This window comes from Oncorhynchus keta, chromosome 35 (assembly GCF_023373465.1).
Source record: "Oncorhynchus keta strain PuntledgeMale-10-30-2019 chromosome 35, Oket_V2, whole genome shotgun sequence".
Classification (NCBI taxonomy): Eukaryota; Metazoa; Chordata; class Actinopteri; order Salmoniformes; family Salmonidae; genus Oncorhynchus; species Oncorhynchus keta.
In genome coordinates this window covers 19,805,710-19,833,209 of record NC_068455.1, presented here as the reverse complement: position 1 = coordinate 19,833,209, position 27,500 = coordinate 19,805,710, and the positions used below count along the sequence as shown (strand labels likewise).

At 46.8% G+C, this 27,500-nt stretch overlaps 1 protein-coding gene across 4 annotated transcripts in view; it reads left to right on the top strand.

The window, feature by feature from the left end:
- The window catches only part of LOC118369059 (neuronal PAS domain-containing protein 3-like), a 536,261-nt gene that overhangs the window by 109,468 nt on the left and 399,293 nt on the right, over positions 1-27,500 (top strand). For 3 of the 4 annotated variants that reach the window (XM_052496674.1, XM_052496672.1, XM_052496673.1), the window contains one exon: positions 10,356-10,457. The exons of the other annotated variant lie outside the window; for it this stretch is intronic. In XM_052496674.1, the coding sequence (XP_052352634.1) occupies positions 10,356-10,457 (102 nt within the window). The remainder of the gene's footprint in view (positions 1-10,355; positions 10,458-27,500) is intronic. 4 annotated transcript variants of the gene reach the window in all.

Here is a 27,500-nt window from a genome sequence, read left to right as displayed (position 1 = left end):
CGAGTGTAGCGAAATGCTTTTGATTCTAGTTCTGACAATGCAGTAATAACCAACAAGTAATCTAACCTAACAATTCCACAACTACTACCTTATACACACAAGTGTAAAGGGATAAAGAATATGTACATAAAGATACATGAATGAGTGATGGTACAGAACGGCCTAGGCAAGATGCAGTAGATGGTATCGAGTACAGTATATGATGAGTAATGTAGGGTATGTAAACATAAAAGTGGCATAGTTTAAAGTGGATAGTGATACATGTATTACATAAAGATGGCAAGATGCAGTAGATGATATAGAGTACAGTATATACATATGAGAGATGAGTAATGTAGGGTATGTAAACATTATATTAAGTGGCATTGTTTAAAGTGGCTAGTGATACATTTTGTCCATTAATTTGCATTATTAAAGTGAGCTGGAGTTGTTGAGGCAGTATGTTGGCAGCAGCCACTCAATGTTAGTAGTGTCTGTTTAACAGTCTGACCAGTCTGGCCTTGAGATAGAAGTTGTTTTTCAGTCTCTCAGTCCCTGCTTTGATGCACCTGTACTGACCTCGCCTTCTGGATGATAGCGGGGTGAACAGGCAGTGGCTCGGTGGTTGTTGTCCTTGATGATCTTTATGGCCTTCCTGTGACATCGGGTGGTGTAGGTGTCCTGGAGGGCAGGTAGTTTGCCCCCGGTGATGCGTTGTGCAGACTTCATTACCCTCTGAGAGCTTTACGGTTGTGGGTGGAGGTGTTGCCGTACCAGGCGGTGATGCAGCCCGACAGGATGCTCTCGATTGTGCATCTGTAGAATTTTGTGAGTGCTTTGGTGACAAGCCGAATTTCTTCAGACTCCTGAGGTTGAAGAGGCGCTGCTGCGCCTTCTTCACAATGCTGTCTGTGTGGGTGGACCAATTCAGTTTGTCTGTGATGTGTACCCCGAGGAACTTAAAACTTACTACCCTCTCCACTACTGTCCCGTCGATGTGGATAGGGGGTGCTCCCTCTGCTGTTTCCTGAAGTCCACAATCATCTCCTTTGTTTTGTTGACGTTGAGTGTGATGTTATTTTCCTGACACCACACTCCGAGGGCCCTCGCCTCCTCCCTGTAGGCCGTCTCATCATTGTTGGTAATCAAGCCTACCACTGTAGTGTCGTCCGCAAACTTGATGATTGAGTTGGAGGCGTGCATGGCCTCGCAGTCGTGGGTGAACAGGGAGTACAGGAGAGGGCTCAGAACGCACCCTTGTGGGGCCCCAGTGTTGAGGATCAGCGGGGTGGAGATGTTGTTACCTACCCTCACCACCTGGGGGCGGCCCGTCAGGTTGTCCAGTACCCAGTTGCACAGGGCGGGGTAGACCCTTTGTACAATATGGTGTTTGGGTATGAGGTGTATCAATGGAGGCCTTCACTCATTGTATCTGTGTATGTGGTGCTGGGTAAATTATCCAAAGATTACCACTGAAGAGGGACTTTTGGGACATTGCTCTCCAAGACTCTTTTTTTTCTTTTACTAGGTAGTGGGTGCTTTCTATTGTCATAGCTAAGGAGAGGAAAAGTACTGTAACTCTGGCAACCTCTGCCTTCCTCCTCAGCCCAGCGCTGGGTCCTGCAACCAAGCAGCGAGTATTTTTCAGTGCATGGAGCTGTGAATGACAGTGTTGTGTAGAGAAGGCACGGCCCTCTGTCTCTCCTATGCAAAGCATGGTGGTGTGCAGACTGTGCAGGTTTGATGTGGGCACTAGATTGTGGTTAATAATTCAGCCTCTAAGCTGTGAGCCTGGGAGGAGAACAGCTCAGGAACCAGAGGAGGGACAGACAGGGAAGTGTTCAGGACAGCCATCAGACAACTCTCTCAATACTGTTGGGATTGAGGATGCAAAGAGTGAGTATCATTTCATCACCAACTAAATGTCTTTGAACATTTTAACATACCCAGTGGAGTCACAAAACATGTGATGTCAATCAGGATCTATGTGTATGTCCCCTATACCCTGTAATGAAGGATCTATGTGTATGTCCCCTATACCCTGTAATGAAGGATCTATGTGTATGTCCCCTATACCCTGTAATGAAGGATCTATGTGTATGTCCCCTATACCCTGTAATGAAGGATCTATGTGTATGTCCCCTATATCCTGTAATGAAGGATCTATGTGTATGTCCCCTATACCCTGTAATGAAGGATCTATGTGTATGTCCCCTATACCCTGTAATGAAGGATCTATGTGTATGTCCCCTATACCCTGTAATGAAGGATCTATGTGTATGTCCCCTATACCCTGTAATGAAGGATCTATGTGTATGTCCCCTATATCCTGTAATGAAGGATCTATGTGTATGTCCCCTATATCCTGTAATGAAGGATCTATGTGTATGTCCCCTATACCCTGTAATGAAGGATCTATGTGTATGTCCCCTATACCCTGTAATGAAGGATCTATGTGTATGTCCCCTATACCCTGTAATGAAGGATCTATGTGTATGTCCCCTATACCCTGTAATGAAGGATCTATGTGTATGTCCCCTATACCCTGTAATGAAGGATCTATGTGTATGTCCCCTATACCCTGTAATGAAGGATCTATGTGTATGTCCCCTATACCCTGTAATGAAGGATCTATGTGTATGTCCCCTATACCCTGTAATGAAGGATCTATGTGTATGTCCCCTATACCCTGTAATGAAGGATCTATGTGTATGTCCCCTATACCCTGTAATGAAGGATCTATGTGTATGTCCCCTATACCCTGTAATGAAGGATCTATGTGTATGTCCCCTATACCCTGTAAGACCTTCTTTTGACCGGGGCTCATTTGAGAGGAATCTCTCTCTCTCTCTCTCTCTCTCTCTCTCTCTCTCTCTCTCTCTCTCTCTCTCTCTCTCTTTCTCTCTCTCTCTCTCTTCTCTCTCTTTCTCTCTCTCTCTCTCAAACAATTACAAAACAATTTATCTGAACATTTCCTGAATACCATTCTAGTATCTGAGAGCCCATCCACTCCTCCCTTCTTCAGGGTTGATACAGTCAAGCACCACTAAGAGTCCCCGTTAACAGACACATCCTGTCCTGTATGGTCTGTCCTGTGTGGTCTGTCCTGTATGGTCTGTCCTGTGTGGTCTGTCCTGTGTGGTCTGTCCTGTGTGGTCTGTCCTGTGTGGTCTGTCCTGTGTGGTCTGTCCTGTGTGGTCTGTCCTGTGTGGTCTGTCCTGCATGGTCTGTCCTGTGTGGTCTGTCCTGTGTGGTCTGTCCTGTATAGTCTGTCCTGTGTGGTCTGTCCTGTGTGGTCTGTCCTGTATGGTCTGTCCTGTGTGGTCTGTCCTGTGTGGTCTGTCCTGTGTGGTCTGTCCTGTATGGTCTGTCCTGTGTGGTCTGTCCTGTGTGGTCTGTCCTGTGTGGTCTGTCCTGTGTGGTCTGTCCTGTGTGGTCTGTCCTGTGTGGTCTGTTCTGTATCGTCTGTCCTGTGTGGTCTGTCCTGTATGGTCTGTCCTGTATGGTCTGTCCTGCGTGGTCTGTCCTGTATGGTCTGTCCTGTGTGGTCTGTCCTGTATGGTCTGTCCTGTGTGTACTGTGTGTGTGTGTGTGTTGCTGGTTGGATGCAGTCCTGCCTGCTGGCTGGATGCCAGGACTCATGAGGTAGTGGTTAAATATTCAGTGAGACAGACAGACAGCATGCAGAGCAGAGATTCCCTCTCTTTACACTGTGCATGAGTTACTGGTCTGGAGAAATGATACACTGGACATTCTAATGTGGAATTCTAAGTATTCTAATTATAATTAGAATGTTCTAATTCCAAGTACATGGTCACAACATGTCCTCTGTTGTAGTCAATATATTTCTTAGACCAATTAAATAGACCAAAGTTTGAATGTTTTGAACTTGTCTTCCTCCATAGTATACTCAATTATGAATTATACATGTCGATGCAGTACATGGCTCAACAGTAGCCTAACCATAATATAGGTCCCCATAGTATTATTTGATAAAGAAATTAGTTACATTTCATCAGGGGCCCGGAGGGCCGCACTGAAAATGTGTTATATTTCCTTGCCGTCAAAATGAGCTAAAATAAAATGTGTTCGTCACATGCTTCGTAAACAACAGGGGTAGACTACCAGTGAAATACTAACTTAAGGGTCCTTCCTAACAATGCAGAGAGAAAGAAAATAGAGAAATAATTGAACATTAAAACACCTAATAATATAAGTAATAATAAATACATAATGACTAACGATAACTTGACTATAAACTATATACAAGGGGTACCAGTACCAAGACGATGTGTAGTGATACGAGATGATTGAGGTAGATATGTACATATAACTAGGACTAAAGTGACAGATAGTTAACAGTTGCAGCAGTGTATGTGATGAGTCCAAAAGGTTCGTGCAAAAAGTGTTCTTCTATCCATCGTTTTGGGGGATTTTCGATGCTCTCTGACTGTCCAGCTTTTGTCTTGACGATTATTAGAAACCAGAGTAAATAGTAGATATATAAATGTAGGTTCAATATAATTTCTACACAGTTTCCATTTGATTTTAGTCATTTCAATTGAGTTTTTTCCCAGAATTTTTTAAATAATTAAAATCATATTTTATTTATTTATTTTTTACTCAAAATGGGTTTGCGGGCTGGATCTGGCCCACAGGCCTTGAGTTTGACACATGCATTCATGAGAAGCTTTACAGTATGTGTGGCATTTCAGTTGTGCTAAAATAATCATCAAACTGTCTCCCCATTGGGAAAGCTGTTAGGGAAGGATGTTAACTCCCCTCCAACCAAATGAAGGGTTACCCACATGGTCACAGTCGATGGCCGTCCTACATAAGATCTCTTCCCAGCACCATGCACCATGCAGGTACAACAGAGATTTGGTCAGTTAACCAGTGGAAGGACCCAGGAAAACCATTATTATTGTAATGGACTGGCAGTGCGGGGGAAGAATTTACCTGTAAATGTCACTCACCTCAGTCCTCCAGATGACATCGATAAAAAGCCTTTTAAATCAACTGGCCAGCCCCAAGCACCAAATCCTGGAGTCAATATAAAGTCCTAATAAACATGCCAAGCAGGCAGGGGAGGGCTGGGGTCTGAGGAGGGCTGGGGCTTCCTCTAAGGTGATGCAGTTTAACAGTGGGACATGCTCCCTCTTCCCGTGTGTGTGTGTGTGTGTGTGTGTGTGTGTGTGTGTGTGTGTGTGTGTGTGTGTGTGTGTGTGTGTGTGTGTGTGTGTGTGTGTGTGTGTGTGTGTGTGTGTGTGTGTGTGTGTGTGTGTGTGTGTGTGTGTGTGCGTGCGTGCGTGCGTGCGTGCGTGGTATACCAGTGGGTGACTGCTCCTCACGGGGTCTGACTACTCTTATTCATCAGCCACTTACCACTGCCAGGTTCCAGCAAATATATTTTAATCATCACCGCAGAACCCAATACTCCTCTACTCTACTCTGCCTGCATGGGCTCTGTGTTCCTCTATTCATGTCTGGCAGCATGAGTCTCTGTGCTCCTCTATTCATGTCTGTCAGCATGAGTCTCTGTGTTCCTCTATTCATGTCTGGCAACATGGGTCTCTGTGCTCCTCTATTCATGTCGAGCAGTATGGGTCTCTGTGCTCCTCTATTCATGTCGAGCAGCATGAGTCTCTGTGCTCCTCTATTCATGTCTGGCAGCATGGGTCTCTGTGTTCCTCTATTCATGTCTGGCAACATGGGTCTCTGTGCTCCTCTATTCATATCGAGCAGAATGGGTCTCTGTGCTCCTCTATTCATGTCTGGCAGCATGGGTCTCTGTGTTCCTCTATTCATGTCTGGCAACATGGGTCTCTGTGCTCCTCTATTCATATCGAGCAGAATGGGTCTCTGTGCTCCTCTATTCATGTCTGGCAACATGGGTCTCTGTGTTCCTCTATTCATGTCTGGCAACATGGGTCTCTGTGCTCCTCTATTCATATCGAGCAGAATGGGTCTCTGTGCTCCTCTATTCATTTCTGGCAACATGGGTCTCTGTGCTCCTCTATTCATGTCTGGCAGCATGGGTCTCTGTGTTCCTCTATTCATGTCTGGCAACATGGGTCTCTGTGTTCCTCTATTCATGTCTGGCAACATGGGTCTCTGTGCTCCTCTATTCATGTCGAGCAGCATGGGTCTCTGTGTTCCTCTATTCATGTCGAGCAGCATGGGTCTCTGTGCTCCTCTATTCATGTCGAGCAGCATGGGTCTCTGTGCTCCTCTATTCATGTCGAGCAGCATGGGTCTCTGTGCTCCTCTATTCATGTCGAGCAGCATGGGTCTCTGTGCTCCTCTATCCATATCGAGCAGCATGGGTCTCTGTGCTCCTCTATTCATGTCGAGCGGCATGGGTCTCTGTGTTCCTCTATTCATGTCGAGCAGCATGGGTCTCTGTGCTCCTCTATTCATGTCGTGCAGCATGGGTCTCTGTGCTCCTCTATTCATGTCGAGCAGCATGGGTCTCTGTGCTCCTCTATCCATATCGAGCAGCATGGGTCTCTGTGCTCCTCTATTCATGTCGAGCAGCATGGGTCTCTGTGCACTATTCATGTCTGGCAGAATGGGTCTCTGTGCTCCTCTATTCATGTCGAGCAGCATGGGTCTCTGTGCTCCTCTATTCATGTCGAGCAGCATGGGTCTCTGTGCTCCTCTATTCATGTCGAGCAGCATGGGTCTCTGTGCTCCTCTATTCATGTCGAGCAGCATGGGTCTCTGTGCTCCTCTATTCATGTCGAGCAGCATGGGTCTCTGTGCTCCTCTATTCATGTCGAGCAGCATGGGTCTCTGTGCACTATTCATGTCTGGCAGAATGGGTCTCTGTGCTCCTCTATTCATGTCGAGCAGCATGGGTCTCTGTGCTCCTCTATTCATGTCGAGCAGCATGGGTCTCTGTGCTCCTCTATTCATGTCGAGCAGCATGGGTCTCTGTGCTCCTCTATTCATGTCGAGCAGCATGGGTCTCTGTGCTCCTCTATTCATGTCTGGCAGAATGGGTCTCTGTGCTCCTCTATTCATGTCTGGCAGAATGGGTCTCTGTGCTCCTCTATTCATGTCTGGCAGAATGGGTCTCTGTGCTCCTCTATTCATGTCTGGCAGAATGGGTCTCTGTGCTCCTCTATTCATGTCTGGCAGAATGGGTCTCTGTGCTCCTCTATTCATGTCTGGCAGCATGGGTCTCTGTGTTCCTCTATTCATGTCGAGCAGCATGGGTCTCTGTGCTCCTCTATTCATGTCTGGCAGAATGGGTCTCTGTAGCCTATGTATCCTCTATAAGTGCTGGGTTGTTATTGTTTTTTCACGCACACAGGAAAATACTATTGTCCTCCTGTCTTGTCAATTAATGACAGGTTTGAGGAAAGTGGTCCTCCACAGGGAGTTTGGTTGTTCTGTGCTTTATGTCTCTGTTCAAGGCTGAGGATGCAGACCTTGTTTGCTGTTTTTTTTTATTTTGTCTGTTTGTACAGCGCTGAACAATTGTGATTCAGCCCCTTGATTTGAGCCCCTGTTACCTCAGAGGGTGAGCAGAGCAGAGATGTGCCTGTTAACACATTCAGAGGGCTGGAGACAGAGAGAAAGAGAGGGGGAGGAGAGGAGAGGAAGGGAAGGGAGAGAGGATGGGAGATGAAAGAAGAGGAGAGGAGGGGGAGGAGAGAAGACGGGGGAGGGGGTAGAGGAAGTGAGAAGAGGAGAAGAGGGGGAGCCCCACCATCCACCCCCTGCAGATCTCATTCACACAGAGAAACAGAGGCATGCGGAGCTGAGCAGGATGAGGATCAGGCTGCTGTTTGGACAAAGAGTCATCATGGCTGGATAACAATCCTCCCAGTGATCTCTATATCTGTCTATCCACCCAATGAGCATCACAATAGTGGTATATCTCACTGCAGAAAAACCCTCTAGTGCCAGGATAGCTCTGTTTCTGACCATCCAGGCCCCTGTACCAGCCCAGGAACATCAAGACAAACACCAAGCCCCAAACCACAAGCAGCTTTCCTGAAGCAGCAGAGTAAGACTACCTTGTACCTTGTAAGTCTAGCCTGTATGGGAAATGTGGAGAATTGTGGATTTTCAACCTGCATGACGGAAGTTAAAAACATGTTGAGAAAAGAACAATGGGGTCACAGGTGCTTGTGGTGTCAAAGTGGGAACAGAGAGGAAACAGTGTAAAAGTGACATGTTTTCAATCACATGGCTGGTTCGTAGGGAATCGTCTTAAGGCCACATTGGAGCATTTTATAGAGTAGAATGGGGCTATTGGGAATGATTTTTCTCCAACGTGTGAAAAAAGTGTATAAAGTCAAGGCAATGCCTGGTACAGTGTGTAATATAGTCAGCGTTGAAAAATGGGCCAAATCTCCCATTGCTGTCTGCAATTTACCTTTGTGGCCATGAAACAAAATCCATTGTGCTGCATGTTGTACCATTCAGGCCAGATAGGGTGGGTGATTGTGTGCGTGCGTGTGTGTAGTTTCATTCAGTACACAGTGGTGATGGTGGTGGTGGGGGGGGGGCTGTTATTGTGGAACATATTGCACTGGCTGACATTACCCATACCCCCATACCTACAGGGAATCATTTGTACTAAATGACATGTGGCTTGCAAAAGGTGGTAAAGGGAAAGGCATCAATCTTGGGGGAGATAACTGGCTAGCGAGGGCTGTACAGTGCAAGCGACACTCCCGGAGAGTGCTGCTTCCATTTTCTTAGCCCGTAAATGCTTCTCCCCTTCAGAGTGAGATCATTTCAGTAAAGGTTTCTGTTATTTAATAGGATGGTGTGAGGAGGTTCCTTAACAAATAAAAGCTATTTGCTGCAGATTCAGTGCACAGGGCATACAGCACGGGACTAGGAGTCCAATAGCTTTTAATTGTGAGAAAGAGAGAGGGTTGAACCTGCATGTCTTTTCTAGTGTGCTGAGTTGGAAGAAAGCAGATGTATACCTGACAACAGCAATGTAATAATGTGAAAGTATAGCCAGGTACAATTAATCTGTGCCTTGCAGTACCGAAATATTCCTCTCCAAAATTACTCGTCTTGATCAAAAATCAAAAATCAATGAATGAATGACTCATTTTATTTGGATGCGTTTCAAGCAAACCGATTATCCCTGAATCCTGTCCTAGACTCACCAAGTACCTTGCTTTAGTCATGCTCATAATAAGCACATACTTAGCAGGATCTTAATTGATCACTCTTTGTTGTTGAGAGTATTCCTGCACAGCAGGAAATACAAGCATGTAGTGTATTTGAGTTTTAAAAGGGCTTCTAAAGTTTGTAATTTACACTAATGAAACATTTATTAGGCCTCCCGAGTGGCTCAGTGGTCTAAGGCACTGCATCGCAGTGTTGTGGTGTCACTATAGCCTGGGGTTCAATCTGACCGGGAGTCCCTTAGAGCAACGCACAATTGGCCCAGTGTCATCCGGGTTAGGGGAGGGTTTGGCCGGGGGGGCTTTACTTGGCTCACGCTCTAGTGACTCCTTGTGGGGGACCCGGTGCCTGCAGGCTGACTTCGTCGTCAGTTGAATGGTGTTTCCTCTGACACATTGCTGCGGATGGCTTCTGGGTTAATCGAACAGGTGTTAAGAAGCACGGTTTGGTGGGTCATGTTTTGGAGTACGCATCACTCGACCTTCGCCTCTCCCGATCCCGTTGGGGAGTTACAGTGATAAGACAAGGTCAGAATTGGAAAGAAAAAGGGGGACCAAAAAAATACAAAATAATTATTATTATAATAATCCACATAATAATTGACATGTCCTGTTATTGCAGTATTATTTTCCTGCTGTAGCAAACTGGCTCAAATGTATGGTTCTACGTGACTAAATCAACCCACACATCCCACACTATGTTTTCATGTAACTGTTGGTTGGAAAGGATTGCATGCTTGCGTGTATTATTGACTTGTTAATTGTTTACTCCATGTGTAACTCTGTGTTGTTGTCTGTTCACACTGCTATGCTTTATCTTGGCCAGGTCGCAGTTGTAAATGAGAACTTGTTCTCAACTAGCCTACCTGGTTAAATAAAGGTGAAATAAAAAAATAAAAAATAAACATGACATTTTCTCTAGTAGTACAGTATCATTTAGAAAAAAGATCATTACTGAATACTGTGAAAAATGTGACAACCTTAAATTAGAACTGCATGTTCTATCTGCTTTAGATCACTATGTGTAATATATGATCTTTGTGGCCTTTGAGGGGAGAGGATAGCAGGGCTCACCCCAGAACCATTTATACTGTGTATATATACAGTACATACATTATATACATATTTCCATATATGTACTGTGTATATAAGGCTGTGGTCCATACTGTTCTCTCCTTATAGGCTTTAAGAGATTGTCACGTTGTTTCTCCACAGCGACCCTTACTGGGAGAGGCCTGCTAATGCCAGCTCCTGTTCTGTCTCTAGGCCCAAGACACTCCACCTTGGAGGAGGGCAACAACATACCTCATCGCCATGGTAATCCCCCCCTTACCTTCTCTGTCTTCCCTTCTTCCTTCGGGTCAGGGGCAGACCAGGCCACAGCTCAGATGCTGTACATACTGTTACTACTACCAGCTACCTCCTTCTCTGGTCTGGTTAGAGAGACAACATGGTTAAGGATGCCAGCTTGTGTAAAAATCAACTTAACTCCACTTTACTGGCTGGAGGAGTAGAGGAAATCAACATAGATTGGCATGTATAATTAGCAATCCCCCAGGAAGTTTTGTCATAATGTTCTTTCCATCATGAATCAAGGTAAGACCCAAATGCAGACTGTGTGAACTAACAATGTTTATTGTAAGCACAGAGGCAGGTAAACGACAGGTCAAGGCAGGCAGGGGTCAATAATCCAGAGCAGAGGCCAAGGTACAGGACGGCAGGCAGGCTCAGGGTCAGGCAGTGGTCAGGCGGGCGGGTACAGGGTCAGAACGGCAGGCAGGCTCAGAGACAGGCAGTGGTCAGGCGGGCGGGTACAGGGTCAGGACGGCAGGCAGGCTCAGAGACAGGCAGTGGTCAGGCGGGCGGGTACAGGGTCAGGACGGCAGGCTGGCTCAGAGACAGGCAGTGGTCAGGCGGGCGGGTACAGGGTCAGGACGGCAGGCAGGCTCAGAGACAGGCAGTGGTCAGGCGGACGGGTACAGGGTCAGAACGGCAGGCAGGCTCAGAGACAGGCAGTGGTCAGGCGGGCGGGTACAGGGTCAGAACGGCAGGCAGGCTCAGAGACAGGCAGTGGTCAGGCGGGCGGGTACAGGGTCAGGACGGCAGGCAGGCTCAGAGACAGGCAGTGGTCAGGCGGGCGGGTACAGGGTCAGGACGGCAGGCAGGCTCAGAGACAGGCAGTGGTCAGGCGGCGGGTACAGGGTCAGGACGGTAGGCAGGCTCAGAGACAGGCAGTGGTCAGGCGGGCGGGTACAGGGTCAGGACGGCAGGCAGGCTCAGAGACAGGCAGTGGTCAGGCGGGCGGGTACAGGGTCAGAACGGCAGGCAGGCTCAGAGACAGGCAGTGGTCAGGCGGGCGGGTACAGGGTCAGAACGGCAGGCAGGCTCAGAGACAGGCAGTGGTCAGGCGGACGGGTACAGGGTCAGAACGGCAGGCAGGCTCAGAGACAGGCAGTGGTCAGGCGGGCGGGTACAGGGTCAGAACGGCAGGCAGGCTCAGAGACAGGCAGTGGTCAGGCGGGCGGGTACAGGGTCAGGACGGCAGGCAGGCTCAGAGACAGGCAGTGGTCAGGCGGGCGGGTACAGGGTCAGGACGGCAGGCAGGCTCAGAGACAGGCAGTGGTCAGGCGGGCGGGTACAGGGTCAGGACGGCAGGCAGGCTCAGAGACAGGCAGTGGTCAGGCGGGCGGGTACAGGGTCAGGACGGCAGGCAGGCTCAGAGACAGGCAGTGGTCAGGCGGGCGGGTACAGGGTCAGGACGGCAGGCAGGCTCAGAGACAGGCAGTGGTCAGGCGGGCGGGTACAGGGTCAGAACGGCAGGCAGGCTCAGAGACAGGCAGTGGTCAGGCGGGCGGGTACAGGGTCAGAACGGCAGGCAGGCTCAGAGACAGGCAGTGGTCAGGTGGGCGGGTACAGGGTCAGGACGGCAGGCAGGCTCAGAGACAGGCAGTGGTCAGGCGGGCGGGTACAGGGTCAGGACGGCAGGCAGGCTCAGAGACAGGCAGTGGTCAGGCGGATGGGTACAGGGTCAGGACGGCAGGCAGGCTCAGAGACAGGCAGTGGTCAGGCGGGCGGGTACAGGGTCAGGACGGCAGGCAGGCTCAGAGACTGGCAGTGGTCAGGCGGGCGGGTACAGGGTCAGGACGGCAGGCAGGCTCAGAGACAGGCAGTGGTCAGGCGGGCGGGTACAGGGTCAGGACGGCAGGCAGGCTCAGACAGGCAGTGGTCAGGCGGGCGGGTACAGGGTCAGGACGGCAGGCAGGCTCAGAGACAGGCAGTGGTCAGGCGGGCGGGTACAGGGTCAGAACGGCAGGCAGGCTCAGAGACAGGCAGTGGTCAAGCGGGCGGGTACAGGGTCAGAACGGCAGGCAGGCTCAGAGACAGGCAGTGGTCAGGCGGGCGGGTACAGGGTCAGGACGGCAGGCAGGCTCAGAGACAGGCAGTGGTCAGGCGGGCGGGTACAGGGTCAGGACGGGCAAAGGTCAAAACCAGGAGGACGAGAAAATGAGAGTCTAAGGAAAAACAGGAGCTGAGACAAAACGCTGGTAGGTTTGAACAAACAAGACGAACTGGCAACAGACAGACAGAAAACACAGGTATAAATACAGGGGATAAAGGAGAAGATGGGTGACATCTGGAGGGGGGTGGAGACAAGCACAAAGACAGGTGAAACAGATCAGGACTTGACCATTTCTTATTTTACACAGGTGCTTTTTATGTCATTTAGATTTTTTTATGTAATTTTGCTTTTATATTATTTCTGATATTGAGAAAATTGATCTAAGGGGAGTTAGCTATATTTTGTCTAGGTAACTACAGTTTAAATTAAAGTTCCCTCTCTTCATTTGCCATCCAAAGACAATACCGTGTGTAGACAGTAATACTCTTAGTTGACCTGGCTTTATGGCTTTGAGTGTTGATAAATGATACACCTCTCAGGGGAACACTGACTGGCCCTTTATAAAACAGGGCAAACTGCTCTGTGTTGTCAAACTGGGGAAGATAAAAGGCTTCATAGTGGCTGACTAGTCAGTGCAATTGTGGGAAGTTGAGTTTTGACATATTCCTCTGAGACTACGTCTCTACGTCTTGCAGCTTCAGAAGTATTTTCAGTTCTCCCCTCTTTCAGATCCTTTGTAGTAAAAGACCTAGGCTTACACATTAGGAAATAAACATGGAGCATAATTCCTCTAGCTCTCTTTCTCTCCCTCCCTCCCTCTGATGTACAGCACAGATGTGAGGGCAGGATTACTGTCGGCCTGAATAAAGGGGATTTATTGATGTAACACTGAGAAAAAAGCACTTCTTAATAGCTCATCACAGTCTGTATGTATTATGAGGCTAGTCTCAGGCCTACACCCCCTTATGTGCTGCCTTACAAACAGGCAGACAGGCCTACACCCCCTTATGTGCTGCCTTACAAACAGGCAGACAGGCCTACACCCCCTTATGTGCTGCCTTACAAACAGGCAGACAGGCCTACACCCCCTTATGTGCTGCCTTACAAACAGGCAGACAGGCCTACACCCCCTTATGTGCTGCCTTACAAACAGGCAGACAGGCCTACACCCCCTTATGTGCTGCCTTACAAACAGGCAGACAGGCCTACACCCCCTTATGTGCTGCCTTACAAACAGGTAGACAGGCCTACACCCCTTATGTGCTGCCTTACAAACAGGCAGACAGGCCTACACCCCTTATGTGCTGCCTTACAAACAGGCAGACAGGCCTACACCCCCTTATGTGCTGCCTTACAAACAGGTAGACAGGCCTACACCCCCTTATGTGCTGCCTTACAAACAGGCAGACAGGCCTACACCCCCTTATGTGCTGCCTTACAAACAGGCAGACAGGCCTACACCCCCTTATGTGCTGCCTTACAAACAGGTAGACAGGCCTACACCCCTTATGTGCTGCCTTACAAACAGGCAGACAGGCCTACACCCCCTTATGTGCTGCCTACAAACAGGCAGACAGGCCTACACCCCTTATGTGCTGCCTTACAAACAGGCAGACAGGCCTACACCCCTTATGTGCTGCCTTACAAACAGGCAGACAGGCCTACACCCCCTTATGTGCTGCCTTACAAACAGGCAGACAGGCCTACACCCCCTTATGTGCTGCCTTACAAACAGGCAGACAGGCCTACACCCCTTATGTGCTGCCTTACAAACAGGCAGACAGGCCTACACCCCTTATGTGCTGCCTTACAAACAGGCAGACAGGCCTACACCCCCTTATGTGCTGCCTTACAAACAGGCAGACAGGCCTACACCCCTTATGTGCTGCCTTACAAACAGGCAGACAGGCCTACACCCCCTTATGTGCTGCCTTACAAACAGGTAGACAGGCCTACACCCCCTTATGTGCTGCCTTACAAACAGGCAGACAGGCTGCACCCCCTTATGTGCTGCCTTACAAACAGGCAGACAGGCCTACACCCCCTATGTGCTGCCTTACAAACAGGTAGACAGGCCTACACCCCCTTATGTGCTGCCTTACAAACAGGCAGACAGGCCTACACCCCCTTATGTGCTGCCTTACAAACAGGCAGACAGGCCTACACCCCTTCCTGCCTTACAAACAGGTAGACAGGCCTACACCCCCTTATGTGCTGCCTTACAAACAGGCAGACAGGCCTACACCCCCTTATGTGCTGCCTTACAAACAGGCAGACAGGCCTACACCCTTATGTGCTGCCTTACAAACAGGTAGACAGGCCTACACCCCCTTATGTGCTGCCTTACAAACAGGCAGACAGGCCTACACCCCCTTATGTGCTGCCTTACAAACAGGCAGACAGGCCTACACCCCCTTCCCTTACAAACAGGTAGACAGGCCTACACCCCCTTATGTGCTGCCTTACAAACAGGCAGACAGGCCTACACCCCCTTATGTGCTGCCTTACAAACAGGTAGACAGGCCTACACCCCCTTATGTGCTGCCTTACAAACAGGCAGACAGGCCTACACCCCTTATGTGCTGCCTTAAAACAGGCAGACAGGCCTTTATTGCTGCCTAAAACAGGCAGACAGGCCTACACCCCCTTATGTGCTGCCTTACAAACAGGCAGACAGGCCTACACCCCTTATGTGCTGCCTCAAACAGGCAGACAGGCCTACACCCCTTATGTGCTGCCTACAAACAGGCAGACAGGCCTACACCCCCTTATGTGCTGCCTTACAAACAGGCAGACAGGCCTACACCCCCTTATGTGCTGCCTTACAAACAGGCAGACAGGCCTACACCCCCTTATGTGCTGCCTTACAAACAGGCAGACAGGCCTACACCCCCTTATGTGCTGCCTTACAAACAGGCAGACAGGCCTACACCCCCCTTATGTGCTGCCTTACAAACAGGCAGACAGGCCTACACCCCCTTATGTGCTGCCTTACAAACAGGCAGACAGGCCTACACCCCCTTATGTGCTGCCTTACAAACAGGCAGACAGGCCTACACCCCCTTATGTGCTGCCTTACAAACAGGCAGACAGGCCTACACCCCTTATGTGCTGCCTTACAAACAGGCAGACAGGCCTACACCCCCTTATGTGCTGCCTTACAAACAGGCAGACAGGCCTACACCCCCTTATGTGCTGCCTTACAAACAGGCAGACAGGCCTACACCCCCTTATGTGCTGCCTTACAAACAGGCAGACAGGCCTACACCCCCTTATGTGCTGCCTTACAAACAGGCAGACAGGCCTACACCCCCTTATGTGCTGCCTTACAAACAGGCAGACAGGCCTACACCCCCTTATGTGCTGCCTTACAAACAGGCAGACAGGCCTACACCCCCTTATGTAGGCTGCCTTACAAACAGGCAGACAGGCCTACACCCCCTTATGTGCTGCCTTACAAACAGGCAGACAGGCCTACACCCCCTTATGTGCTGCCTTACAAACAGGCAGACAGGCCTACAGTAACCCCTTATGTGCTGCCTTACAAACAGGCAGAAAGGCCTATACCCCAGGACAGTACAGACACTACATTCCTGTAGGCCTACACCCCAGGACAGTACAGACACTACATTCCTGTAGGCCTACACCCCAGCACAGTACAGACACTACATTCCTGTAGGCCTACACCCCAGCACAGTACAGACACTACATTCCTGTAGGCCTACACCCCAGGACAGTACAGACACTACATTCCTGTAGGTCTCCACCCCAGGACAGTACAGACACTACACTCCTGTAGTCCTACATGCCAGGACAGTACATACACTATATTCCTTTAGGCCTACACCCCAGGACAGTACACACACTACATTCCTGTAGGCCTACACCCCAGGACAGTACAGACACTACATTCCTGTAGGCCTACACCCCAGGACAGTACAGACACTACATTCCTGTAGGCCTGTACCCCAGGACAGTACACACACTACATTCCTGTAGGCCTACACCCCAGGACAGTACAGACACTACATTCCTGTAGGCCTACACCCCAGGACAGTACAGACACTACATTCCTGTAGGCCTGTACCCCAGGACAGTACACACACTACATTCCTGTAGGCCTACACCCCAGGACAGTACACACACTACATTCCTGTAGGCCTACACCCCAGGACAGTACAGGCACTACATTCCTGTAGGTCTACACCCCAGCACAGTACAGACACTACATTCCTGTAGGCCTACACCCCAGGACAGAACAGACATTACATTCCTGTAGGCCTACACCCCAGGACAGTACACACACTACATTCCTGTAGGCCTACACCCCAGGACAGTACAGGCACTACATTCCTGTAGGTCGACACCCAAGCACAGTACAGACACTACATTCCTGTAGGCCTACACCCCAGGACAGTACAGACACTACATTCCTGTATGTCTCCACCCCAGGACAGTACAGACACTACATTCCTGTAGGCCTACACCCCAGGACAGTACAGACACTACATTCCTGTAGGCCTGTACCCCAGGACAGTACAGACACTACATTCCTGTAGGCCTGTAACCCAGGACAGTACACACACTACATTCCTGTAGGTCTACACCCCAGGACAGTACAGACACTACATTCCTGTATGCCTGTAACCCAGGGCAGTACACACACTACATTCCTGTAGGCCTGTAACCCAGGGCAGTACACACACTACATTCCTGTAGGCCTGTACCCCAGGGCAGTACACACACTACATTCCTGTAGGCCTGTACCCCAGGACAGTACAGCCACTACATTCCTGTAGGCCTGTAACCCAGGGCAGTACACACACTACATTCCTGTAGGCCTGTAACCCAGGGCAGTACACACACTACATTCCTGTAGGCCTGTAACCCAGGGCAGTACACACACTACATTCCTGTAGGCCTGTAACCCAGGGCAGTACACACACTACATTCCTGTAGGCCTGTACCCCAGGACAGTACAGACACTACATTTCTGTAGGCCTGTACCCCAGGACAGTACAGACACTACATTCCTGTAGGCCTGTAACCCAGGGCAGTACACACACTACATTCCTGTAGGCCTTTACCCCAGGGCAGTACACACACTACATTCCTGTAGGCCTGTAACCCAGGGCAGTACACACACTACATTCCTGTAGGCCTGTACCCCAGGGCAGTACACACACTACATTCCTGTAGGCCTGTAACCCAGGGCAGTACACACACTACATTCCTGTAGTCCTGTACCCCAGGACAGTACAGACACTACATTCCTGTAGGCCTGTACCCCAGGGCAGTACACACACTACATTCCTGTAGGCCTGTAACCCAGGGCAGTACACACACTACATTCCTGTAGGCCTGTAACCCAGGGCAGTACACACACTACATTCCTGTAGGCCTGTACCCCAGGACAGTACAGACACTACATTCCTGTAGGCCTGTAACCCAGGGCAGTACACACACTACATTCCTGTAGGCCTGTAACCCAGGGCAGTACACACACTCCATTCCTGTAGGCCTGTAACCCAGGGCAGTACACACACTACATTCCTGTAGTCCTACACACACATTTTGAGTAGGGCCCACATGACGGGAAGCAGAACCTGCAGCACATGTTCAGACTGTTTCTCTAGGTCATGGATACTGAGGTTCCAGATGAATACTAACACACCTTGGCTTTTGCTTTCTACAGCTCCTCGTGTTCTCTATCTGCTATTGAGAGTAGTCACTAGCAATATGGCTTCTTTGTCAGCCTAAGTAGCAGCCACATTCCAGCTGAGATGAAGAAAAACACTGTGTGTGTGTGTGTGTGTGTGTGTGTGTGTGTGTGTGTGTGTGTGTGTGTGTGTGTGTGTGTGTGTGTGTGTGTGTGTGTGTGTGTGTGTGTGTGTGTGTGTGTGTGTGTGTGTGTGTGTGTGTGTGTGTGTCTGTCTGTCTTTAAAGTTGTGTATACTATGCGGTAGGTAGCTAGGTTTAGATGGGTTTCTCTATGCTGATGAAGCTAGGCCCCATTCTGCCACCATGATTAGTTTAAACGGCGTCTGAACGTATGGGCCGGACAGTGTGTGTGAGTTGTAAGCGGTTTGCAGCTCAGGGTGAAATTGAGATAAATGGCTGTTGGTGAGAAGGATGGCCACCTGCGGCCCAGGTTCCCCAGCACACCTGTCTCTTCTCATTTACCAAGCTCTCTGAGGTGAACTAGCAGTCCGCTCCACTCTCCCCTGATCCCCACCTCGCCCCTCTCCTTATATCTGACACACACACACACACACCCTTCCGCCCCTAGACAACAGCACACAGGGATTGAGCTATCTGCCTTGATGAGGTGCAGGAAGATAAGAATGAGTCCCTCATTTTCTGTCTCAGTACCTGTCACCGTTAATACACTTCAGTAAGGGCTGCGTGTCCATTAGCCCTTAGCTTAGCAGTAGATGTTGCTGTACATGGTAGTGGTGGTGCTGTCTACTTTATTCTCATTCATGGTAAATGGAATGGCATCAAACACTAGGAAACCATGTGTTTGATGTTTTTGATACCATTCCACCCATTCCGCTCCAGCCATTACCATGAGCCTGTCCTCCCCAATTAAGGTGCCACCACCCTCCTGTGATTTGTAGGTATAATATACCCTTTTTAATGATTTCTATTCAGAATGGTCCTTGGTCTCCAATTTTCTGTGTTTGCCTATTTTCACCTGACAGACAAGGGCCCCCAGTTTGATATAATGGACGACCACCTGACCTCCTCCATTGTGTTTAAAGCCACGTCTGTCCCCAGCTCTAGAAACCAACCTGATGTTGTACGAAGTAAATGAAGCTACCTATTGAAGAGAAAGAGAGAGACAGGCCTTAAGACTGGACTCGAATATACTGTGTGCCAGGTGGCCTGTTGAAATATCTTTCTAGGAGGGAGTGTATAAGTGGAATCTTAGCTAGAGCATGTCAAGAGCCAATCCGTGTGTGTGTTTTTTAAAATGATGCCGTTTAGACCCTCGTCTGTTGTCGGGGGTATGTCATAGGTCAGTCCTGAGAATAAAGGAGAGATATTTGAGTGTTAATAGGAATCACTACTATGGGTTTAGATTATGTTAGGAACCCAAGGCGGCAGTGGTGCTCTGAAAACAGTCCATTGTTGAACATGCTATACAGAATGGTATTGTCATGTCACCAGCTTGACAACGCTAAGCAAGCTTTCAATTCATGTTTGGATTTTTTTTTTGTCATGCTTGTGTATTTGTTAGTACAGTGCCCTCCGTAATCATTGGGACAGTGATGGATTTTTTCTTCTTTTGGCTCTATACTCCAAATGTTTGGTTTTGAATTCAAACAAGGACGGTAAGTTCAGACTGTCAGCTTTCATTTGAGGGTGTTTTCATCCATACTGGGTGAACCGTTTAGAAATTACAGGACTTTTTGTATATAGTCCCCCAATTTTAGGGGACCAAAATTATTGGGACAAATTCACATATGTGTAGTAAAAAGTTAAGTACTTAGTCCCATATTTGGTCCCATGTTCATAGCACGCAATGACGTGCAAATATCACATCATACCCCCCCAAACAAGCTATCCTCCCATGTTATTGTAATGGTAAGAGGTTAGCGTATCTTGGAGGTATGATATTTGTGTGTCTAACTTTCTCACTCACCATTATTGATGATTCATTCAGGATTATCCATAATTAAGTGTTTAGAAACGTTATACTTTTATTTGCATCCAACACATTTGCAGAGTCACAAGCATGATGTAATCATTGTGTGCTATGAATATGGTACCATACATTTTTTGCTACACTTTTTACTACTTTAATAGACATATAAGTGAAATACTGATGGTCCCCTAAAATGGGAGGACTATGTACAAAATGTCTATACGGTTCACCCAATATGGATGAAAATACCCTCAAATAATTAAAGCTGACAGTCTGCAATTTAACCTCAAAGTCATTGTTTGATTTCAAACAATAGAAAAAAATCACTGTCCATCACTGTCTCAATAATTATGGAGGGCACTATAGTTAACACGCCACTGAAAAGCACTTGGACAGAATGACAGACGAGAAGAACACAAAACAACTAAAGAAAAAACAAACAAACAATACATAATGGACATTATAGTTGTATGCATTGTAGCTTAGTCACACCCTGAAGTGTGTATAGATAGGCATGCTCAGGTTGGCCCTGTTGGCAGACAAAGCCAAGCAGCAAGAGCAGCAGCTATATGACACATTTTCAGGGGTATAGGGAGGCTCAAGGCAGGCAGGGTGTTCAACCATGTTTGTATTGATTTGGGATGACTATATGATGTTAGCTGTGTGTGTTGCCTCCCCAGTTCACCTTCCTACAAGTGTTTGGGATGGGTTTTTCCTCCTTCCTCTTCCTCTGTATTCCAAAGCGGTGATTTGAGCGTGCTCTGTCTGTCTGATGCCTTATGAACATTGCATGAGCTTACTCCTGGTATATGGTAGCTACGTTATGACTTTGTTGCATTTTCTTTTCCTTTGATGTGTTTTATTCTTTGTTTATTCTGACCTACTTTTCCCTCAGATTGTAAAGTTATATGAATTATTTAGCTGTTTCTCAGTACCCCGACCATTATTTCAACGACTTTCTTTTCATTTTTTCTTCCTCTTCTTCCACCTGTTTCTTTCTTTGTCTGCCAAAAATAACACAGCTAATGTGTTGTATAGATTTCCTGAAATTGTAGTCAGAGGTACTTTCGACCTGGGTTCAAGTAGTATTTGTTTTCTTTTCAAATATTTTGAGTGTTTGCTTGAGTCTGTCTGGAGTGTACAGATGAGCGGCGTTGCACATTGTGGAACTATTCCATTGGTTTTACTACACCAGACAAGCCCAATCATGCACAGCTAAATACAAATGCTATGTCCACCTGTTGTAATGGGGATTCTTTAACTGAGGTGTTTAACACAATCAACTGACTGGTTTTATAATTGGTTTGATTTTCACCTAGATTAACTAACCTGCAGTACCCCATTTCAAGAGTACTGTAATTTTGCCTTGGGCAGAGCTACACTCTGCTCTGCCCCACATCAGCCTGTTATAGGCATTCAAAAGACTGCATGCACATCAAACTACTTTTATATTCATTTACGTTAAGACTTGTGAATAAATTGCCTAAATAATTAAGCATATTTGTTAGTAATTGTAGATGTTTCATTTAGAAAAATATATATTTCAAAGAAAAATATCCTGGGGTGTAAATTCTGTCATGCTAGTTCAAAGCAGCCTACCTACTGTAGCATAGCCCCCATGCTATACCATTCATTTACTTTCTTTGCAGAAGACGAGGGTAAAGTCAGCTTTTTTTTTTATAAGATCAAAGTTAAATGAAGTTCATACAGGTCCATGTAATGTGTAATTTGGGACGGTCTTTGAATGTGGTGTTGCGGCTGTTCTAGACGTGGAATAGCTGTAATTACACAGCTGTTGCCACGGTAACGTGATTGACACACGTTTTTGGCAGAAACCATGTGCGCTATTCATGAGCTGCGTTTGGTAGCATTTCAGACATAATTAATTGATTCATATGCCTGTAAGGCTTTTCTAAAATATTAATAAAATAAGCTTAAAAAGGCATAGGATGCCTGGATGTTGGGCATCAGAGCTGGTTGTTATTAACTTTCCCATGCGGTCATGGTGTTGGGGATTTTGACCGTAGTGGAAAGGTTTGGGGTTTCATTTGTTCTTTTAAACTTGTACCTTTCAACTATCTTTGTCCTAGAAACATACCAGTATCCAAAGGCGAGTCTGGTTGATAAAGGTCTCCATAGGATCCAACATTCAGAAAAAGATAGTTCACCCTCACCATGGTCCGCTACAAGACCATGGTGCTTGCCTACGGAGCTGTGAGGGGAACGGCACCTCAGTACCTCCAGGCTCTGATCAGGCCCTACACCCAAACAAGGGCACTGCGTTCATCCACCTCTGGCCTGCTCGCCTCCCTACCACTGAGGAAGTACAGTTCCCGCTCAGCCCAGTCAAAACTGTTCGCTGCTCTGGCCCCCCAATGATGGAACAAACTCCCTCACGACGCCAGGACAGCGGAGTCAATCACCACCTTCCGGAGACACCTGAAACCCCACCTCTTTAAGGAATACCTAGGATAGGATAAAGTAATCCTTCTCACCCCCCTTAAAAGATTTAGATGCACTATTGTAAAGTGGCTGTTCCACTGTATGTCATAAGGTGAATGCACCAATTTGTAAGTCGCTCTGGATAAGAGCGTCTGCTAAATGACTTAAATGTAAATGTAAATGTTCTCAATGAGCAATGTTTGTACATCACACACACACACACACACACACACACACACACACACACACACACACACACACACACACACACACACACACACACACACACACACACACACACACACACACACACACACACACACACACACACACACACACACACACACACACACACGCATATTTGAAGTGCACTCCCCCACACACACACACACATGCACATCTATCATATACAGTTGAAGTCGGAAGTTTACATACACCTCAGACAAATACATTTAAACTAAGATTTTCACAATTCCTGACATTTAATCCTAGTAAAAATTCTCTGTTTTAGGTCAGTTAGGATCACCACTTTATTTTAAGAATATGAAATGTCAGAATAATAGTAGAGAGAATTATATATTTCAGCTTTTATTTCATTACATTCCCAGTGGGTCAGAAATGTATATACACTCAATTAGTATTTGGTAGCATTGCCTTTAAATTGATTAACTTGGGTCAAACGTTTCGGGTAGCCTTCCACAAGCTTCCCACAATAAGTTGGGTGAATTTTGACCCATTCCTCCTGACAGAGCAGGTATAACTGAGTCAGGATTGTAGGCCTCCTTGCACACACACACTTTTTCAGTTCTGCCCACACATTTCTATAGGATTGAGGTCAGGGCTTTGTGATGGCCACTCCAATACCTCGACTTTGTTGTCCTTAAGCCATTTTGCCACAACTTTGGAAGTATGCTTGGGGTCATTGTCCATTTGGAAGACCCATTTGCGACCAAGTTTTAACTTCCTGACTGATGTCTTGAGATGTTGCTTCAATATATCCACCTATTTTTCCTGCCTCATGATGCCATCTATTTTGTAAAGTGCACCAGTCCCTTCTGCAGCAAAGCAACCCCACAACATGACGCTGCCACCCCCATGCTTCACGGTTGGGATGTTGTTCTTTGGCTCGCAAGCCTCCCCCTTTATCCTACAAACATAATGATGGTCATTATGGCCAAACAGTTCTATTTTGTTCTCAGACCAGAGGACATTCCTCCAAAAAGTACGATCTTTGTCCCCATGTGCAGTTGCAAACCGTAGTCTGGCTTTGTTATGGCGGTTCTGGAGCATTGGCTTTTTCCTTGCTAAACAGCCTTTCAGGTTATGTCGATATAGGACTCGTTTTACTATGGATACTGATACTTTTGTACCTGTTTTCTCCAGCATCTTCACAAGGTCCTTTGCTGTTGTTCTGGGATTGATTTGCACTTTTCGCACCAAAGTACGTTCATCTCTAGGAGACAGAACGCGCCTCCTTCCTGAGCGGTATGATGGCTGCGTGGTCCCATGGTGTTTATACTTGCGTACTATTGTTTGTACAGATGAACGTGGTACCTTTAGGCATTTGGATGAACCAGACAAGGTCTTGGCTGATTTCTTTTGATTTTCCCATGATGTCAAGCAGAGGCATTGAGTTTGAAGGTAGGCCTTGAAATACATTCACAAGTACACCTCCAATTTACTCAAATTATGTCAAGTAGCCTATCAGAAGCTTCAAAAGCCATGACATCATTTTCTGGAATTTTCTAAGCTGTCAACTTGTATGTAAACTTCTGACCCACTGGAATTGTGATACAGTGAATTATAAGTGAAACAATATTGTTGGAAAAATTACTTGTCATGCACAAAGTAAATGTCCTAACCGACTTGCCAAAACTATAGTTTGTTAACAAGAAATTTGTGGAGTAGTTGAAAAACGAGTTTTAATGACTCCAACCTAAGTGTATGTAAACTTCCGACTTCAGCTGTAGCATCAGGGATAGTGTGTTATGTGTTGCTGCCAGCTCCGGACAGCTAGTCTCCATGCAGGTGGGTTCTGCTCATTGTACCATGACTAGACATGCCTTCTAGTGTTGCGTGGTGCCCTGTGAAGCCTGGTTCTCCAGCCACAAAGACCAAAGACAAAGTCAGTCAACAAACACGTGTAGCACGTCTCTAAGCTCCTCTAGGTTTCTGATGCGCTCGCTTTGGAAATCCATCAAAGGCTTTTGGAATAGAATAGCAGACTTTTGGGGGAAAGAAAGTATGCTTTCTTTCAGCTTGTTGCCAAGGTAGCTACTAGCGTGTGGGTCCGTGATAAGAGACTGATACGGTTCATCTGTCTTCTGTGTCTTCTGTCCTATTCAATCTTCAATATGATCAGAATCAAAGGCATGTTTGAACATTCTACGTTTTGCTCCATGTTTTCACTCCTTGGCATTGTATATGCCAAACTTTATTTGAACACATTACGATCTGACAGTCATTGTTGTCAAACAGTCAATGTTGACGTACATGGCATGGCTTCAAGACATTAAGGAGATCCATTTTGACAGCTCTACATTGTAGTTTTATGGTAATACAGTTAGCATATCAAGTAGGACTAGATATAATGTTATATGGCAAAATACATTTTAATATAATCAATATACGGTCTTCTGGGCACAGGCCTTCATATTAAAATATGCATAGCATTTCTAAGTGCATCAGCTTTAAAGGGGAAAAAAGGAAAGTGTCATCCCAACCATGACAGAATAAATTGATGTCTATGAAATGCAGAAGGCAACCAGCTATGTCAAAACATGATTTCCATGCACTGGCTGTTTGCTTTGCTTTTGGCTTGACTGTTGGACTTGATGTAATTATATGTCAATCTCAGTAACCAAATCACTATGTAAACATGAGATCTGGACCATGTTAAGAGAAGAGGAGGGGAGGAGGAGGGGCTAGTCAAATCAAAAAACAAAGGAGGCAGCACTGTTGACACAATTGACTACTTTGTGTTTTTGCAAGAATGCATGAAGCGTCTTAAATATTTTAGAACGTATCAATCTTGAGCATGCTGATGCAATGGATTCTCAGAAGTATCTTCCTTCCTTCCCTCCACGTTCAGCCTTACATTACAGTTTTAGTTCATTTGGAACTTCAACTTCTTGTTACCCAGTAAGCTTGGTTAGAACCAAATAGTTTCCATCCAACCCTAGTCAACTCCAGCATACATATTTTGTACACAATTACAGTGTAGCACAGAAAGCCAGTCAATTAGGGATCCTATAGTGGTCAATCTTTAGTTCAGCTGGATGGGATGAATGATGTGTTCCACTGTACAGTATTAAAAACAGATTACCTAAACTTCTTTACTTTCTTTCTTTAATGGCCTTAAAAACAGTACTGTCGCTTTTGGATGAAAAGGAACGAGCAAACCTAGCTTGCTCCTCTGTACCTTCCATTTAACTCCGGGGAGAGGAGAGGGGATAGAGGAGAGGATAGAGGAGAGGATAGATGGAGAGGAGAGGATAGAGGAGAGGTCTACGTGCACTAATGCAGTTTACGTTAATTGAACCCTATCCCAGGCTACCCTGGCCCAGTAGTATCCAGTATCCAACCAATCAAATGTTATTGGTCACACACACATATTTAGCAGATGTTATTTGCGGATGTAGCGAAATGATTGTGTTCCTAGCTCCAACAGTGCAGTAGTATCTACACGGTGAAGAGGTTAGTTACCTCCGTCTAGCAGGAAGCCAACATTATGTCTGAGCTCCAATTAAAAGTTAGAAATCAGCTTGTTACAATGATGACTAGAGCTACAGTAACTTTAGAGCAGTTTCAAGTCCTAATGCATTATCACAGTGAGGTTAATCAAATCAGACTCCTCATTGCTGAACCAAGGAGTCACACCTTACACGACTACTCAGTCATGTTCATTATCATTAAGAAAGCATTACTTATAGACATCATTATGGTATTACCATTCACTTTTATTGGAATTTGGTATAGAAGTTATTTGAACAAAAATAGGTATTTTGAGTTTAATTCAGATTACCATGTTAGTAGCTATGTTCAGCTGAAAGAAGGAAGTGATGCATTTATCTTGTTATATATATATATCACGTTGGCTCATTAAGCTTGTACAATCATATCTATACTATCATCAATCTCCTATGTATTTTTCAGGAATGTTTTGGGATAAGAGTGTAATGCATAGTTTGATAGTGAATGCTTCTGTTAGAAAGACAATCCAGCACAGGGAGGTTGGGGTTTTTATTTTTTATTTAACTAGGTAAGTCAGTTAAGAACAAATTCTTATTTTCAATGACAGCCTAGGAACAGTGGGTTAACTGCCTGTTCAGGGTCAGAACGACAGATTTGTACCTTGTCAGCTCGGGGATGAAGCTGAACTCTATCACTCTGGGAGAGTGTCTGCTATCAGCTGAACTCTATCACTCTGGGAGAGTGTCTATTATCAGCTGAACTCTATCACTCTGGGAGAGTGTCTATTATCAGCTGAACTCTATCACTCTGGGAGAGTGTCTGCTATCAGCTGAACTCTATCACTCTGGGAGAGTGTCTGCTGGGAGAGTGTCTGCTATCAGCTGAACTCTATCACTCTGGGAGAGTGTCTGAACTCTATCACTCTGGGAGAGTGTCTATTATCAGCTGAACTCTATCACTCTGGGAGAGTGTCTATTATCAGCTGAACTCTATCACTCTGGGAGAGTGTCTATTATCAGCTGAACTCTATCACTCTGGGAGAGTGTCTATTATCAGCTGAACTCTATCACTCTGGGAGAGTGTCTGCTATCAGCTGAACTCTATCACTCTGGGAGAGTGTCTGCTATCAGCTGAACTCTATCACTCTGGGAGAGTGTCTGCTATCAGCTGAACT